The 17,333-nt window shown below is 49.8% G+C and overlaps 1 protein-coding gene across 1 annotated transcript in view; it reads left to right on the forward strand.

Moving 5' to 3' along the window:
- The window catches only part of Prdm16 (PR/SET domain 16), a 218,338-nt gene that overhangs the window by 172,299 nt on the left and 28,706 nt on the right, over positions 1-17,333 (forward strand). Inside the window, exons 8-9 of the mRNA XM_042055231.1 lie at positions 655-789; positions 11,109-11,211. Of these exons, the coding sequence (XP_041911165.1) occupies positions 655-789; positions 11,109-11,211 (238 nt within the window). The remainder of the gene's footprint in view (positions 1-654; positions 790-11,108; positions 11,212-17,333) is intronic.

Below are 17,333 nucleotides of genomic sequence, written 5' to 3' on the forward strand. Positions count from 1 at the left end.
ACAGATCAGCAAACAAGACTCTAAAGAGAGTTCAGAAGGCATCAGCAACGACAAAGCAAAGCCAGTGCAGGCCCTGCCTGTTGTGCAGGACCTGGGGAGGAAGCATGACGTTTGCTGGCTGGCCAGCATCAAACTGAAACTTCCCAATTTTAAGGACATGAAATGGCTTCCTGGCATTCAGGTGATGTGCTATCTGACAGGAGCTCGTCTACACAGGCAGACACACATGCACGCTTAGATACCACACACACAGACTCAGGTGCAGCTGCACACCCGGTAACACCTTTACCTTCAGAAGTGCTTTTTCTAGCTTAACACCCCCACTATCCTTAGCAGAGGGCTTGTGTCAGACACAGAAGGCTCTGCTTTCTCATACCTGGACAGCTTGCTGGAACACTTTACCAGTGCAGGAGACTCGTCATTGCCTGGCCTGACTGTGAGCAGCAATGTAAGAACAGGAAGAGCCACCCTCTTCTGCGCCAATCTCCTGGTGGCTCCCTGGACCAGGTGTGATGGGTAGACAGGGCCTCTCTGATGCATAGGACTGGCTGAATCTCTCACCCCACCTGCCATCCTGCCTGAGCCTCTGAGGCCGGTGCAGCCTGACGTAGCACACAGAGCTTCTCTGACCTTAGCGCACTTCTTCCCCAGCAGGTCTCTGAAGACTTGGGCAGTGAGAAGTTCTGCGTGGATGCCAATCAGGCCGGGGCTGGCAGCTGGCTCAAGTACATCCGTGTAGCGTGTTCCTGTGATGACCAAAACCTCACCATGTGTCAGATCAACGAACAGGTAGGTCTAGGATGGTCACCATTCCTGCAAACTGTTCTTGGAGACAAGGCACCAAGGTGGATGGTTGCTAAGGGGCGGGTCGGCCGAGCCTCTGGTAAGATCGTGGGTCACCTGCTAAGCTCTGTCCTGCCGTAGGGGTTGGCCATTTGACACCTGCCCAGCTGGGCTACCTGTAGAATTTAGCTGCCCCAGAATACTTCACAAGAACAAAGACCACAGAGCAAAGGTCAGAAGAACTTGTCTGAGGCTGGCGACATTGGAGAACCGAGAGCTGTGGTTTTAAATAGCAGCTGAGACAGACAGGACCTCAAGTCACAGGGGCCTCATTCCCTACAAATACCAAGAAATCGTGGGAAGAGCGGCCAACAGGAACCCATGGGAAGGAGAGTTGCCTAAACCCTGGTCACCCAATGCTTCCTAAAAGTCCACATTGGCCAGTCTAACGGCACAGACTACTTCCTAGACCAGGAAAAATGCCCAAAGCCCACAAGTCATAATCATGACGTGACCTGCTGCCAAGAGCATGGTCCTGTATTGGCATGGCCTCCCGTCTCTCTAGGAGTAAACTGAGCTGAACAATCCTGACTTCTGCCTCATCCCTCTCAGAGGCTGAGGAACCTGCAGTTCTGAGCTCAGCTTCTCAGAACAAGAACCCCCACAAGTCCCTTAGCTCCTCCAGCTCCATGGCTTGCCACAGCATTCCCAGGTCAGGAGTCCAGACCCACAAGTACTCAGTTTCTTTCTGCTGGGCACTGTGAGCAGCTCCACTCTGTCTATTCCGTAGTTTCACGTTTGACCTTGCAGATATCAGTCCTCCAGCAAAGCCTTGTGTTCTCGGAGCACGGGTTCCTCCGGGTACCAACTCCCAACCCTCCCAGCAGAGCAGTTCATTCTGCCTGTGTCTTAGGGCTACATGTGAGATTTTGTTGGGGGGAAAAAAAGAGTCCATTTTATTTTAAAAACCGTTCGTGAAGACCACGTAACAAAGGGCCCATTCTTGTGTCGCCCTGCAAGCCGTCTAAAGTGGTCCAAGGCTCTTGACTCTAGAGAAATATTTTGCATTTAAAAAGGAAACAGGGAGGCCCCTAGCCCTGCTTACTGCTTCGCTGTGCTTCTCCAGAGCTGTCTCCGTAGCTCTTGGGCTCAATTCGGATCTAGCAGTGGCTTCACCAGACCCTTGCTGGTTCCAGACAGAACCAGGACCCAGGATGCTTCTGCCAAGACCTCCATGACCTTCCACTAAAACCAAAAATTTTGAGATTTTGAGCATAGGAATAATAACTATGACGGTAAAGGGGAACATAGAAGAAAAACTTCCCGCTTCTAGAAAAAAGGAGGCAGAGTGACGGGAAACTGGATTTAAGGTACACAGAGTTTGGCCAAGCCCCCCTCTCAAGCTCAGGTCTGCAGAACATTGAGCCCTGGGAAGAACGATGCGGGTGTCTGCGTGCAGAGATGGGTTTCTGCGAGATGCTGGTAGAGCAACGAGAATACAGTTTCTGTTACCTGGGAAACAGATGCTGGAACTTAGCTGAAATGGAACAGCAAGGCTTGAGTCTTTGTGGGGCAAGCTTTTTAGAAAACACACGCAGTATAGTCCTCTCAAAGAAAAACTGGCCTTCAAAAACCTTTTATTCTTTCTTAATTATTTCAGGGAAGTTTACTTAAACTACCATGTATGGGTTAAAGAGAAGTGATTGCCTTGCAGGGAATTCTCTTTTCATTTCAGACCATGGGCGGGAATGCTCCAGGTTAGAGTCATTTACATCCTTGGACCCCTGCATCCTTTGATTCAAAGATACATGCATCCCCAGCCTTTCCCAGCCCTGTGCCATGTCCTGTACCCTGCCCTGTGTCCTGTGCCCTGAGCCCTGAGCCCTGTCCTCTGCCCTGTGTCCTGTGTCCTGTGTTCTGAGCCCTATCCTGTGTCTTGTGCCCTATGCCCTGTGCCTTATGCTCTTCCCTGTGCCCTGTGTCCTGTGCCCTGTGTCCTGCACCCTGCCCTGTGCCCTGTGCCTTGCTCTGTTTCCTGTGTCCTTTGTCCTGTGCTATGTGCCCTCTGCCATGTGTCCAGTGTCTTGTGACCTTCCCTATTCCCTGTTCCCTTTTCTCCATGTCATTTTCTCTGTACCCTGTGCCCTGCCATGTGCTCTGTGCCCACACCCTTGACTGCATTGCTTGACTAATGCCAGGTCAGACTTACCTGTGCCTCCTTACATGCTGGCTGTCTCTCTTCTACATGGTCTTGTAGGGTGAATTCTTCCTGACCTAATCCCATGCATAGGATGATAAATGGCCCCGTGTTTAGAAGGAATTGGAGATTTAGGCAAATGCCACCTTTGAGAAGGTCTAGAGCCAAAATCATCCCCCAATCCTGAGACTTCACACTGAGACTCCTCTGTGGAGAATAAGCCCCCTCCCCACTGGGACCCACAGACTCACCCCAAATATTCTCCAGTTAAATGAAATGACTTTCTGAAAGGCAAAATAGATTTCAGGCTAGTTGTTATTCTCCCCCAAACAGAGATATGCACACACATGTACACACACACACACACACACACACACACCTCTCTTCCTCCCTTTCCCTCCCTCTCTCCTTCTCTTTTTCACAGCTGGCCACAGCCTCCATGTAATGACTTCAATCTCCTGGCATCCTGTGAAGACAATTGTCCCTGTAGAGTAGCACTTTGACCCTCTCCGCAGCTGAATAAAACTTCCTGGAAATACTGCTAGTAAAAAAAAAGATTCCTGAGGACAGGCTTCTCTTTGAGAAGGAAACACTGAAAAGCGTCGGTCCTCCTTCTCAGATTATTTTCTCCCTCCCCTGAGTGTCTATGAAAACTTTCAGACAATATAGTCATACACAATGCATATGTGCAAACATGGGTGCATGTACATACCTAAACATGCAGTTATATGAATAATCACATATACTGTGGGCATATACACACACATGCACATGTACACAGCGCTGCCAGGACAGCACAGCCCATGAGGAAGCATCTGCATTGCAGAAGTGATGCTGTACTATCCAATGAGAAAAATACGTCAAGTCGGAAAAGCATAGGCCTTGCTAATTCAAGGTTCAAGATGCAGGGTTGCAGCTCCAGTATCCAAAAGAGATAGACTGACAGGAGAAGTTCTCAGCATCTTAAGAGAAAGTTCTGGGAGATACAGCCACCAAAAAAGATCAACTGTCCACCTATGGAGGAGAGGCAGCTCTAAACTAAATGGGTCAACATGAAGAACGGGAACCCAGGGTCCCAAGATCTGTGTTTGTAATGGTCAAGACCTGGGCTCGAGTCAACTCAGAATCCTGGATTTCCGGAGTCCTGTGTCTTTGGTCCCAGATGCCGAGAGCCCTCTCAGCCCAGTCATGAGCCCTCACCCCAGCTTCGTCTGGGTGTTCAGATCTGCTTCAGGCCGAAGACAAAGGTTATCTTCTTAATTGCTCCTCTGCAGCCTTTTGGAGCTGGAAATGTAGCTCAGGACTTCAAGGGGCTCAATTCCCATTCATCTTTACCGAAACTTCCCTCCAGCCTCCTGGTGCCTTGACTGTGGGTGGATATGAAGCAAGTAGCCACTTCTCCAGTAACCCTAGCCAGGCTCCATGCCCTTGTCTATCTCAGATCCCACCCCGCCTAGCAACACAAAAGAAAGTCATTGACCTTGTACCTAATTTCCCGTCTGAACTATGAGAGCCCCTCCTGGCATTCTGTAGCTCTGAGTCCTCTTTCCAGGGGAACCCATGCTCATGGGAAGGCACTGGTCCTGTTCCTCATGTCCACCTGGGAATCTTCCTTATGATTCTGAGAAGGGAGGGCAGGCAGCAGAAAAGACTGAGATAGACCTGGGGTTTTCCTTCTGTATACTAGAGGCCACAGATGGCCTTGGGCCAAGAGTACACCTGGCCCCTAAAGACCAATACTTTTCCTGTTTTTGAAAAAAACAAAGTCTTTGGGGTCGCCTATCTGGTAAGAATAACATACCTTCTGCAGAAGTGGGGGACCAGGGCTTGGCCCTGGTATTGGGGGGGAGGAGGAGTGAGGCCACAGACCTAGAGCATTGCCAGATGCCAAGCAGCCAGAGCAGTCATTTCTCTTCCATCTGAACACGAGCCTAGGGGCAAACGCGCACCTACAGCATCTCGGTTCACTTTGAACACCTAAGGACCCCTGCCCCGTCAACCCCTTCCAAGACCTCTGTCTTTGGAAAATTCAAAACATCCAGGTCACCCCTAGGTGTTTTTTCCCTCCTGCAATTATGAGCAAATGAGTTGGTTTCAAACATTTAGGAGACACAAGCAGGGTCTGTTAGTGAATTTGTTTTAATGTTAAGAAAGAAAAGAAAAGCTTGGAAATACTGTGCCCACAGGAAGAAGCAGGGGGTGGACAGGGATCTGTCCACAGAGGGGCCATTCTCTCTTTTCACGCCTCAGTAGGGTGGGTCTGTGGGCAGAGGAGGGTTTACTGGTCAGCGGGCTGAGGGTGGAGGACAGGATGAGGCCATGCCTTTCAGCAGCCCTGGGAGAGCCATGCTGCTCTGGCTTCGTTCAGCTCCTTTCATCTGCAAGAACATACCCAGCCTGTGCTGTCTGTAGAGCACCCCAGTTTCTCAGGGCAGGGCAGAAGAGACAGGGTGCTCTGCCCAGCCTGTGACTGGAAGGCTAAGATAGCCACAGCCAAGGAAGCTCAAAGGACAGGTCTGCCCACAGCAGGAGAGCGGCCCCTCTTGAATGCATTGAACACGGTGTTTAAACAGAAAAACCTGGGCAGGAGCTGTGCATCCAAGCAGTCACAGGACCGTCCCTGCTTCGTCACAGAAAAACCGGTGCTGCCTGGCCGAGGCAAACAGCCAACGGCTCCCTGCCCGGAACCTCTTTCCCTCCGAAACGTGTGAGGCGCTAGGGTTGATAGTTTGAACCCCTGACCTTGCCCTACTCCTATGATTTCCTCCTTTAGATTTTCAATCAAAAGAATTATATATTTTTGTTGTGTTCCTTTGAAATGGTGGCTCCAAAGGGCTAAATACAATTTTCTCTTTGAAAACAAGCAAGGTGCGATTAGAGAATTTGTTGAGCCTTTCTTAACCCATGAACAAAACACTTTCGAAATGCTGCTGTAGACTAATGAGATGTACCAGCAGGTAAAGGCACGGGCCACCTCATTTGATGGCCTGAGTTCAGTACCTGGAACCCATATAATGGAAGGAAATAAACTTCTGCAAGATGTTCTTAGACCATACACACACACACACACACACACACGCACGCACAATTTAGACGTTTTTATCCTTAAAATATATATATATATATATATATATATATATATATATATATATATAAAATTTGTTTTAATTTTGGAGAGCAGTTAAGCTTAAATTCAATTTTCAGCTGTGGTGATGGCCCCAATACAACAACTGCTTGTCAGAATTTATCTTCCATTAATTAAATGCAGTCCCTCATTGGGAGCCATGTAACGGCATTGATTATTTAACTATGTATGGGCTAGTATTTGATATTTTATCATCCTTATCCAAACTGTGCAGCTAAGGAAGAGATAAATGCATAAGGATGTTTTAAATTTTTTTTTAGTGGCAGAGCATACAGTAACAAAATTATAGAGGCTTAGGCACCGATGAAATTGTTCCAGCCGAGCGTGTGGAGCGAGGAGCACAGATGCAGGGACACTGAGTTTAAGCCTGTGTTCGCCACATTTCCTTCCTGCAAGGGGTTTTTCTTTTATTTTAGTGCTAGGATGCTCAGACATGGCAGGCCTGGGCACTGTGGGGCTTTGCCTTTGCTCGTAATCACGAAACAGTATCTTCAGTACAAGCCAAGGGTCCTAAGGATCTGAGGGCTGGCAGCCACTGTAAACTGCCTTCTGGATGCTCGTTAGTGTGAGGGGTGCTTAGGCTTGAACCTGATCCCCAAGCAGGTGCTACCTTTCAGCGAGAGGGTTACGAGTTCTCTCTACAATGTGGAGTCATCTCTTTGTGTCTGGAACATGACAGAGGGAAAAGAATAGTTTGGGTTGATGGAAGAGTAGTTACAGGCAGCGGTGTTGGCCCAAACTCTGAGCTGCCGTTGCTGGATGAGGGGAGTGGAGAGGAAGAAACGGGGGCTCAGCTTCAGGCTCTGCCTGATTGTGTCCTTATTTCAGAGTGCCACCAACAGAAGCCATTTGTCGGCTTGCCATCTCAGCTGTTGGGAAGAAGCTGTTGCCACCAAGTTCTCAGACAAGGAATAGCCACTAGATCTGAGGTGACAGGACCCCAGGACTCATGTGGTTTAGAAAGAAGGCAATCAGCTTCTTCCTGCAGCCACCCACCCAAACCCCAAGATGCCATTGAGGGCTGAGGGTGTCGTACTCCTGGGTTTCCTAGACTCCTTGTTCGCAGCCTGTCTTGTGAGGCTAATGGTCAGGGACCAGCGCACTCCAAATGGATGCAGTAAACCAGTTGGCAAAATCTTAAGGGACTACGGATATAGTTTATTGTAGGCCAGGCACAGAAGGGGCCAGGAGCATACAGGGGACAATAATGCATAAGCATGAGACGCCCTGTCCTGTCCCCCCTCAACCTGACACCCCAACCAACAGTGCCAGCTCTGACTGAAGTTGGCCTTTGTTAAGGGAAGTCACCCAGCTCCACAGAGCAGGAACTGACTTTCTCAGAATGGCTGTCTGCTAAGGGCTGTACCACTTGCGACAGGTCATAAAAGCATGGGCTGGCTTCTGTATGTGCCCCTGTGGTTTCCTAAGGTAGCCGAGACTTCAGGAACGTCTGTGAAGATTCCTGTTCATTTCCTTGGCTCTCCAGGTAGAGGCAAGCTAGGGCACCTTGGCCCCGCCCCGGCCTGTGCAATTAGCGCTAATAGGGATTGATTAATTACGTCCGGGGCTCAAAGTCCTACTGGCCACAGTTGCCCAACTTGCCGCCTTGTGGTCCCCACATGTCCCTGACAGGGGCCCTAGTGGCCCTTCTATGAAGATGAGAAAGGGATACTTGTGGCCCTACTGTGGCTCGCGTTGCGGTGTCCATGCTGGTGGGAGGGTCCCAGAAGGCTCCTGTCTTCAGAACCGGAGTAGAGGTCCCTGGAGGCCCGGTGAGCCAAAGAGCAAAGGTGTGGGAGGGTGTGGAGTCCCCGGAATGCCCCAGCCCTCAGAGGGGATGAGGGGAAGGGAGGCTGGGCAGCCCTAGAGTAAAGCAGGAGTCAGGAGGCCCAGGGGTCCCCCAATGGTCGGGGGGGATAGGAGTGGGTTCCAGGAGGACCAGCTACCTTAAAGGAACCAGGAGAGAAGCTGATGACCCTGTAGCCTTCTGAACCAGAATCGGGTGGCAGGGCTCCAGATTCCTATAGCTCAGAGAGAAAGGAGGTAGCGTGTGTATAGAGAAACCTTGGAGGTCAGTCAACCTAACCAGAAGTGTGATACGGGATGCAAGCCAGAAAGGCTGGCAGCCTGAAAAAGTTGCAGGTGGAAAGGAAGGGCGCTCTCCCCTCTACCCACTTCTTGGACTAGGTACCCAGCAGCCGCTGGTAGGAGGACACACGGCTGGCATGGTAACCATGGCCTCGTGCAATCTGGGTGATTGAGTTAGAGCTAGCCAACAACCTTGAGGGGCCAAGCTCTCAGTTCCCTCTCTTTCAGCCCTTGTACCCAACACCAGGTCACCTACCACATTGTCACTGAGCCATGGGCATGAAGCATGTACTTGCTATATGTTTCTGTATGCGCTCTGTTGCCAGAGGGAAACGCGGGTAAGCTTATTAACACCCACCCACCCTCCCCTCCAGCTCAGGGGGTGCCCGTGTGGCCTCAGCTCCTCACGCTGGGGCAGCTGTGGGTGGATCCTCTTCTAAAGCAAGGCGGCTTGAGTCTGACCTTCAAGAAAATAGGTTAGTCAGCTGCTGTGTGGCTGGGATCTCAGAAACCATTGGTTTTATTCAAGAAGTCTTTTAATCCCATTTCTAGTCTCCATTTTAAAACCTCTTTGTATTATCAACTTCCCTGAGAATAACGCCTGATCAAGTTACTACTATGGGCTGATCTGTGAAGGACTGTCTCACTGATAAGATTGCTGGGTACGCCTGCAGGCTCCTGACTGCACTTCCGCTGTCTGGTGTTGGTGACAGCCAATGGGCACTGCGGACCCAGTGCGGCTCTTCTGTGTTCTTTAGTGACTCCCAGGTGTCTCTCTGGAGCTAGCTGCCTTTAGCCCTAGATAGGGCTGTATTCCTGAGGGCAAGCGGGTGCGCCAGACTCCCTTCAGTATCTATAAGGCAAACCTCTGCCAGGACCAGTGAGTGGCAACAGAAATGTTGTTTACGGTTTATGGCCAGGAGAATCACTCCCTCTGTCTGTGGGCTTAAGCAAGTTTGTCTTCTCTTAAAATGATTTTTCTTCTGCTCTTCCTCCTGCCCTGTCCCTTTCCAACAACGCAGAAGGCTAGGGCAGCTGGATAGGCCTGTGCCGGGCCTCCCCAGAGCAGCCGTTGTCTCTGGGATATTTCTCCCACCCCTAGACAGTTCTAGCATCAGAAGAGAGTCCCAAGCTGACCACTGCTGCAGTAGGCAGTGAGTTACCCGAGAGAGATGAAGCCACGTGTCTGACGTTTACAGATAAGAGATACTGAGTCACTGTGCTCCTGGGAGGCCCAGGCCCTGCACAGGGAGAGGCTGGGCCTCTGGAGTCTTTGAGACAGTCTGGGCAAAGTCAGGGAAGACACACACACACACACCCCAAAGTCACCTGCAGTGCTCTGACAGCTTAGTCTCCTGAACGAAACAGTCTTGGTTCAGATCCTACCGCTGAACTGGACACACCAAATGTAGCTGTCTCAGCCCCAGGGCTCCCTCCCTCCAGGCATAGAACTCCACCCTTGGTCCCCAAACTCCTGTCACCTGCTGGTTGCAGCTCCTGGCGGGCATGCACACCATGCCACCCCTGGCTTGCCTGACTCACAGCTGCCGCACTGGTATAAAAGTCTCGCGTGGCAGCAACCTTGCCCATGGGGCCTGTGCCCAACTGGAAAGCACCTTCACAAATCACCAATACCCAGAGCCTTCAGGACCCCCTAGAGCCAAGTGTCTCAGGCTTACGTTGAAAAAGGAGGTTTGAGAATAGACTGGAGCATTTCCAGAGGGAAGTCTCTGTAATCTGGGACGTTTCCTAGGGTACCCCTGGCATGCTTGGAGCTTGAGGAAGTGGCAAGCCTCTGTGTGGGTGCTGGGAACGAAACTTAGGTCCTTTACAAACCTTGAGTCAACTCTCGGGCTCTCTCCTGTCATTTCTATCATAGGAAAATGAGACAAATTAAAATGGACTGTGTTCCTCTCCTTTCTTCATATACTGCAGAAGTTCTGGGGAAAGACCTTCTTCACGGTCGGATCTGGCCAGGGATCTGGCACCTGCCACCATGCCTGACCTTAGTTAACTCCTCAAGACCCACATGGTGGAGGAAAAGAACTGATCCTATCAGTTGTCCTGTGAGATCCACATGTTGCCCCTTCCCCAGTAGACACAAAAATAAGTAAATATAATAATTTGTTTAAATTAAAAAATAAGCAGTTTGGGGGCTGGGGAGACAACTCAGCTGTTAAGATTATTGCTGTTCTTCTAGATCATTGGTTCTCAATCTCCTCATGTGACCCTTTAATACAGGTCCTCATGTGGTGGTGACCTCCAACCATAACATTTTTGTTGCTACTTCATAACCGTCACTTCCTACTGTTATGAATCATAATGTAAATATCTAATACATGACCCCCGTGAAAGGGTCCTTTGACCCCAAAGGGGTTGCGACCCACAGGTTGAGAACCACTGTTCTGGAGGCTTCCCAGCCCCCACATGGCAGCTGTACCTCCAGTTCTAAGGGATCCAATTCCCTCTTCTGGCTTACTCAGGCACTGCATACATGTGGTGTATTCACCTGCTGGAAAAGCACTCATACACATAAAATAAATATTTTTTTAATTAAAAATTGGGTGAAGTGGTCCCCTCAGGCCAGCCCCCTCTCTGGGTAGCCCTGTAGTGGTAGGAAGCTGGTCCGTGGATACCTCTGTGGGGGAAACTTCGTAGTCCGTGGGTGCCTCGGAGGGGGAAGCTCCATGGTCTGTGGGTCCCTCTGAGGGGGAAGCTCCGTAGTCCATGGGTACCTCTGAGGGGGAAGCTCCATGGTCCGTGGGTACCTCTGAGGGGGAAGCTCCATGGTCCGTGGGTGCCTCTGAAGGGGAAGCTCCGTGGTCCGTGGGTACCTCTGCCATGAGAACACACCGCTTCAGTGTTCACTTTCTGTCTTTAATCTCTCTCTCCTAGATTTATTATAAAGTCATCAAGGACATCGAGCCTGGAGAAGAGCTGCTGGTGCATGTGAAAGAAGGTGCCTACTCCTTGGGTGTCGCGGCACCCAGCCTGGATGGTAAGAGCCTGCTGAGCTGTGGTCCTGAACCAGCCGACACCCTGGCTGAGCTTCTGCAGACCCCAGGTGTATGACTCAGGTCTCTCTCAGTGTGATGAAGGCCATGACCAAGAGCAACATGGGAAGGAAGGTCTGATTTGGCATGTATATCCCAAGTCACCGTCCGCTGGTAGGAGCAGAGGCAGGAACTAAAGGCGGAACCCTGAGAGTGAGGCCATGGAGGAGTACTGCTTACTGCCATGCTCCCCATGGCTTGCTTAGCCTGCTTTCTTATACAACCCAGACCACCTGCTCAGGGGTAGTACCACCCATGGTGGGCTGGACCCTCCAGTATCAATCATTAACTTAAAAAATGTTCTACAGACTTGCCTAGGCCCAGTCTGATGGAGGCATTTTCTCAATTGAGGTTTGCTCTTCCTAGACAACTCTGTTCAATAATAAATAATAATAATAATAATAATAATAATAATAATAATAATAATAATAAATAAGCCAACCAGCACAACAGGCTACCAGCCCCTTACCCCTGAGACTAGAGACCCCTACCTTTCCTTGGGACCTCAAAACACATCCTGAAGAGGGGCTTGAGGCAATGTAGGCAAAAATTGGCATTATGCTGAATTTTATCTATATAGTGTTGGTGACCTAGAAAATGGATTTTTGTGTGTGTAGATATGTGTGTTTATGTACATATATACATACATGTATGTGTACATGTATGGGGTATATGTGTGTGGGTATATGTACTTATGCACATAGAGGCATATAGGTTGTTCTTGGGTGTCTTTCCTGCTCGCTGTCCGCATTCCTGAGGCAGGGTCTCTTGTGGAAACTGAAACTCCCAAGTTTGGCTAATCTAGCTAACCAGATTGGCCTGGGAACCACCTTCAACTTCCTGAGCCCTGGGATTACAAGCAGACAGTCACACCTGCCTGGGTTTTACATGGGCACTGGAGATTCGAACTCTAGTCCTAGCACTTGTGTGGCAAGTTTTATCCACTGAGACATCTCTGCAGACCCTGGGTGATGTTTCAAGTGAATTCCTCTTACCAGCTTTTTGTAGTAAATGACCCCAACCTAGTTGGTACTTGGGAGGTCAGGCAGAACCCAGAGCTCTCCTTTGTGAATGACTCCAGCCCGCGTAGGAGGGGAGAGCAGCCAGGCTGTCTCTAGAAGTGATGTCCACCAATAATTGAAAGTCCTGGAGAAACACAGGGGAGAAGCATGGGGTGGCAAGCAAGCTGGGGGCTACAATGGAGCCACAGTAGGATGAGTCCTTAAGCTCTTGGTGCAAATAGGTACCGGTCTGTTAGGGTGTGTCTGCAGGTGCTCCTGCTTGCCACCGTATACCTGAGCACCTCTGAGATGAGCTAGAGAGGAAGCCAGTTTCACACACTCTGGGTATTTCAACACACGGTTTATATCCCCTCGAGTCTATGTCTGTCTGCTCGGGGTCCTGGCACAGCTGCTTTCGAGAAGACTATGTCGGCAATGAAGAGTGAGTCTGTTGGCCCTCCATGGTCATTGATGACCAGGGAACTCAAGGGTTTGTGTCTAATTTCTTGTGGGGCATAGGAGGCATTTCTGTGTTTTCCTGTGCGTGCAGGGTAGTTGCATATGTGTGGGCATGCATATAGAGGCCAGAGGTCAACCTTGGCTGTCATTCATCTGGTGCTGTCTACCCTGTTTTCAAGACGAGATCTCTTGCTATCCTGGAGCTTGCAGTAATTAGCCAAGGACTGGATAGCCAGCAAGCCTCAGGGACCCTCCTGCATCCACCCTACCAGTGCTGGGATTATTGACAACTACTACTATACCATACCAACGTGTCGTGGAGATTAACTCAGGGCCTGTGCTATGCAGCAAGCATGTTTCTGGTTAACTTCCCAGCCCTCATGTCTTTCTTCTTTTGTAAGACTGAGCTACCAGTGAACAGAAAAAGAAATGTCCCCTAAATGTTTCTAGAATCTAGAATAAATCCATTCCCTTCTCTGTGAGGCCAGTGCCTTGGACCCCCTCAGGAAACACAAGGATTTCTCAATGATCCCCACTGGATTTAGCAGAAGTTTCTGTGGCCACACCTGTGGAACTCTGCCTCAGTTTCTCTGTTGACCCTACAAGCCTGCCAATGACAAGAGTGCCTCGTTGTTTTCTTCTGCAGCAATACATAGTTCTAAGTTGTCAGAGAAGAAATTGGGGTAGAAGGACCATTTTACCAGACAAGGTCCTCTGTCTCCCCCCTCTAAATTTTGGTTTTAATTGAGCCATTGGGAAAGCAAAAATGAATTGCCAAGACTTGTGCAACAAGAGGGGGGTTTTCTTTTCCTTAAAATGACTGTTGAATGGACCTGTGAATCTTAAGCCGGATGAATCTTCTGAACTGAGAGGAGAATCCTCACCCACGCAGCTCCATTCATGCGGTGAAATGTCTTTCTTCCAAAAAGATTTTTAAAAGCCTTGATTCTTATTCCCGCACACACACACCTCCCACCCCGATATTAAATAACCCACTCTACATTTTCCTAATAACTGATCAAACATTTGTGAGCTAATTACTTTCCGCACATAATAGTCTGACATCAAATATTTGACTTTCCTAACCTCTGCTGTCAAGATCACTCCTTTGCCACCCCAACAGCTACCCCCAACACACACCCTAGTTAAACTCAGAATTGCACAGAAAGAAAATGCAAACGCGTCCCTCACTCAGATAATTATCATAAAAAAATCTTTTATCCCAGCCCAGGCTAAATGCAGCCAGCCCCTTATCGCCACAGGAATTTGGAGTAGACTCTTGAGCGCTTTTGAGCCGGAGTTGTAGATTAGGATGCGGGTGCCATGTAATTGTGAACCCCTCAGTCTCAAAGCCATTAGGCAGGGATTTATTTTGCTGTAACATTCCTGTTCAGCCGAGAAAGTTGATGATGGAACTTGAGCTAGACAAGGGAGGTGCGGGGTTGACAGGCAGGTGCCGCTGCAGTATAATTTGGTGGAAGGTTGATCTACCCCAGCCCAAGACCCCCCCACCACATTTAGATAGAGTTTTTTTCCCAGTTGCTCTCTTGTGCTTTTGTGGGGGAGGAGGGTCTGGAGATCTTGTGGGGGCTGTTGTGATGAGGAGGAAATGGAACCCTTGGTTTGGGTAGGGATCGGCATGGTTCCCCTGTACAGATACGCCAGCTACAGGGTTGGAGCCCTGCATGGACTTGCCAACTCAGCATCCTCATAGATGGCCAGAAGGACGGAGGGCATGGTCCACTCTTTGGTCAGGTGATCTTATAATGCTTTGATTAGTGGATGGAGGAGGAAGACTTCTCCTTTTCTCTTTCCCGAGAAGCACTTGCTCTGTGGAGAAAAGAAATCGTTTGCATTCAAACACTCTCTTCATTTAGAAAGCCCCCTGGCAATCCACTTCGCCTCTCCACGATGCAGCCCATTGTGTGGTGTGCACAGGAGAGACCCAGGCCATGATGGGCTGTAATAGACATAATACCAGTATAACCTGCCCTTTCAATACTTAGATGGAATTTTGTGTTCTGGGAAAATAAAAGTGGTGTGTGGTGTGCCCCAGGTGTGTGCCCAAGGCCGGCCCTCCCTGCCCAGAAGAATCTAAGAGGCTCTTCCACCCCACTCACCTGGGCAGAGGCATGTCCCATCTCAAATTCTGCCCTTCTGAGAGACAAGCTGAAGTCCAGAAGACACATGGGGCAGAGTAGAAGGGTAATGCTCTCACCAAGGTCACCATGGTGACTTCTAAGTAAGAATCAAGCTGAATTTCTTATTAAATCCCTACATTTAAGATTTTAAGCTCAAGGCCTGATGCGGTGGCCCATGACTTTAATTCAACCTTCTTGGGGCAAGGCAGGTGGATTTCTGTGAGTTCAAGGCCGGTATGATCTACATAGAGAATTCCAAGCCATCCAGGGCTACATAGTGAGACCCTGCCTTAAAATTTTTTTAATTTAATTTAAAAATAAAATCATTTTAAGCCCAAATTTCAAAACAGAACTAGACATTTTGGCCAGCCAGTGGTGTGGCCAATGATCTCATGTTCCTCTTAAACTACAATGACTTTTCCTTTTTCAGTCTAGAAAGAGTGTGATAAAAGTGAGCATTTCTTATTCCCAACTTTCTGTGATCTGCATATATCCATCCCCTTCCAGCCCTCAGGAGCAGCTCTGTAGAACCACAGGGGACTCCGTGATAGCATGTACCTAGTGTGCCCAGACACAGGATCCCTTCTGGTGGGGTTTTGACTCTGAAAACCAGGGTTGGTGTGAAGGGTAACGGAATGCCTCCAAATGCTAATAGTATCTGACTGTCAGCCTCCATCCTCTGTGGGAAGTCAGGGCCCTGCTACCCTGCATCTCATGCCCAAATAGTGAACAGTTCCCATCACAGCTGATCAGTGACAAAGGAGGGATACAGGGCATCCCCTTGGGTGGAGGGTCTCAGCATGCTGCTTGCCCAAAGAGTGCCCAGCGAGTCTCCACGTGGGCGTCCACGACATTCACAGCTTGCTGCTCTGAAAAGAGCCCCTCTTTGAATTGTAGCTCATTCCTTCTGTAGACATGGAAGGTGGTTGCTCTTTGTGTGAATCACCTGTGCCTGCCTCCTCCCCACCCTATCTTGTGAGTCATGTGGTCCCACTCTGGCACCTAAGGGGGAATTCAGGGCCTTCCCTGGAGATGTTATGGGTGGAGACCTCCAAGCCCAGGCAAGAATACAATCCTTGTTTCCCCAGCACAACACAGCAGGGCACAGCACAGCACAGCACACACTGCACAGCACAACAGAGCACAGCACAGCAGGGCACAGCACTGCACAGCATAGCAGGGCACAGCACACTACAGCAGGGCACTGCACAGCAGACCACAGCACAGCATGGCACAGCACAGCAGGGCACAGCACAGCACACTACAGCAGGGCACAGCACAGCAGGGCACAGCACAGCACAGCAGGGCAAAGCACAACACCGCACAGCAGGGCACAGCACAGCAGGGCACAGCACAACACTGCACAGCAGGGCACAGCACTGCACAGCACAGCACACACAGCACTGCACAGCACAACAGGGCACAGCAGGGCACAGCACTGCACAGCATAGCAGGGCACAGCACAGCACACTACAGCAGGGCACTGTACAGCACAGCAGGGCACAGCACAGCACACTACAGCAGAGCACAGCACAGCAGGGCACTGCACAGCACAGCACAGCAGGGCACGGCAGGGCTACATATAGGAAAGAACTCCACTGACCCAAAGGACCCACAGCACCTTCCTTCCATGGTCTCATTTTCCTCCCAAAAGAGGCTTCTATGTCGCTGAGGTAAGCCAGTGGGGTCAGTATGTCTGGACTCCGGAAATAAGTAGTGTCTGCCAGTCAGCCCTAAACATACACGTGTCCATTCCCTAGCACTTCCCCTTTCTCAGCTATGACTAGCTTAATGCACTGGGGTCATAGTGAGCATCATTGCATGGGCTTGGCTGTGCATCTGATACCCAGCCCTGCAGAATCCCACCTTGAATCCTGGGTACCCACTGTTAGGAGTACCAGGTACAGCCCAGGACAGATACTTGAATATCATCACCCCTACACTTCCACTCAGGAGAGCTTCTGGGCATCAGGAGAGGGTCCCTGTTTAGAACTGCATGCTGTTCAGGGCATGGAGATGCTAACCATCTCCTGTAGGCTCAGAAACAGTATGTGGCTATGGTAGTCTCTCTGGTGAGAGCTGGGGCCAAAGCAACACTGCCTCTGCCCTGATCTAAGTCCCTGCTTACTGCTGGATAGCAGGCCAGCTCTCATGACCACCCAATACACCTCCCTACACATTTACACATGCACACAAATGCAAGCATACCCCCACATGCAGCATTCATAGACACAGACACACACATTAGCATACAAATGCAATCTCCTATCAGGTGACCATTTACATACAAACACGTATACACTTATTCACAACTGTGTACACAATGACACAAATCCACACATGTATACACAAACACCTTACATAATCATCCATGTCCACAGATGTATAGAACATATACACCCACGCACACACACATAACTCACAAAAAAATACATACAAAGTCACATGAAGATCTTCATGAATACC

Source organism: Arvicola amphibius, chromosome 6, assembly GCF_903992535.2.
Source record: "Arvicola amphibius chromosome 6, mArvAmp1.2, whole genome shotgun sequence".
Lineage (NCBI taxonomy): Eukaryota > Metazoa > Chordata > Mammalia > Rodentia > Cricetidae > Arvicola > Arvicola amphibius.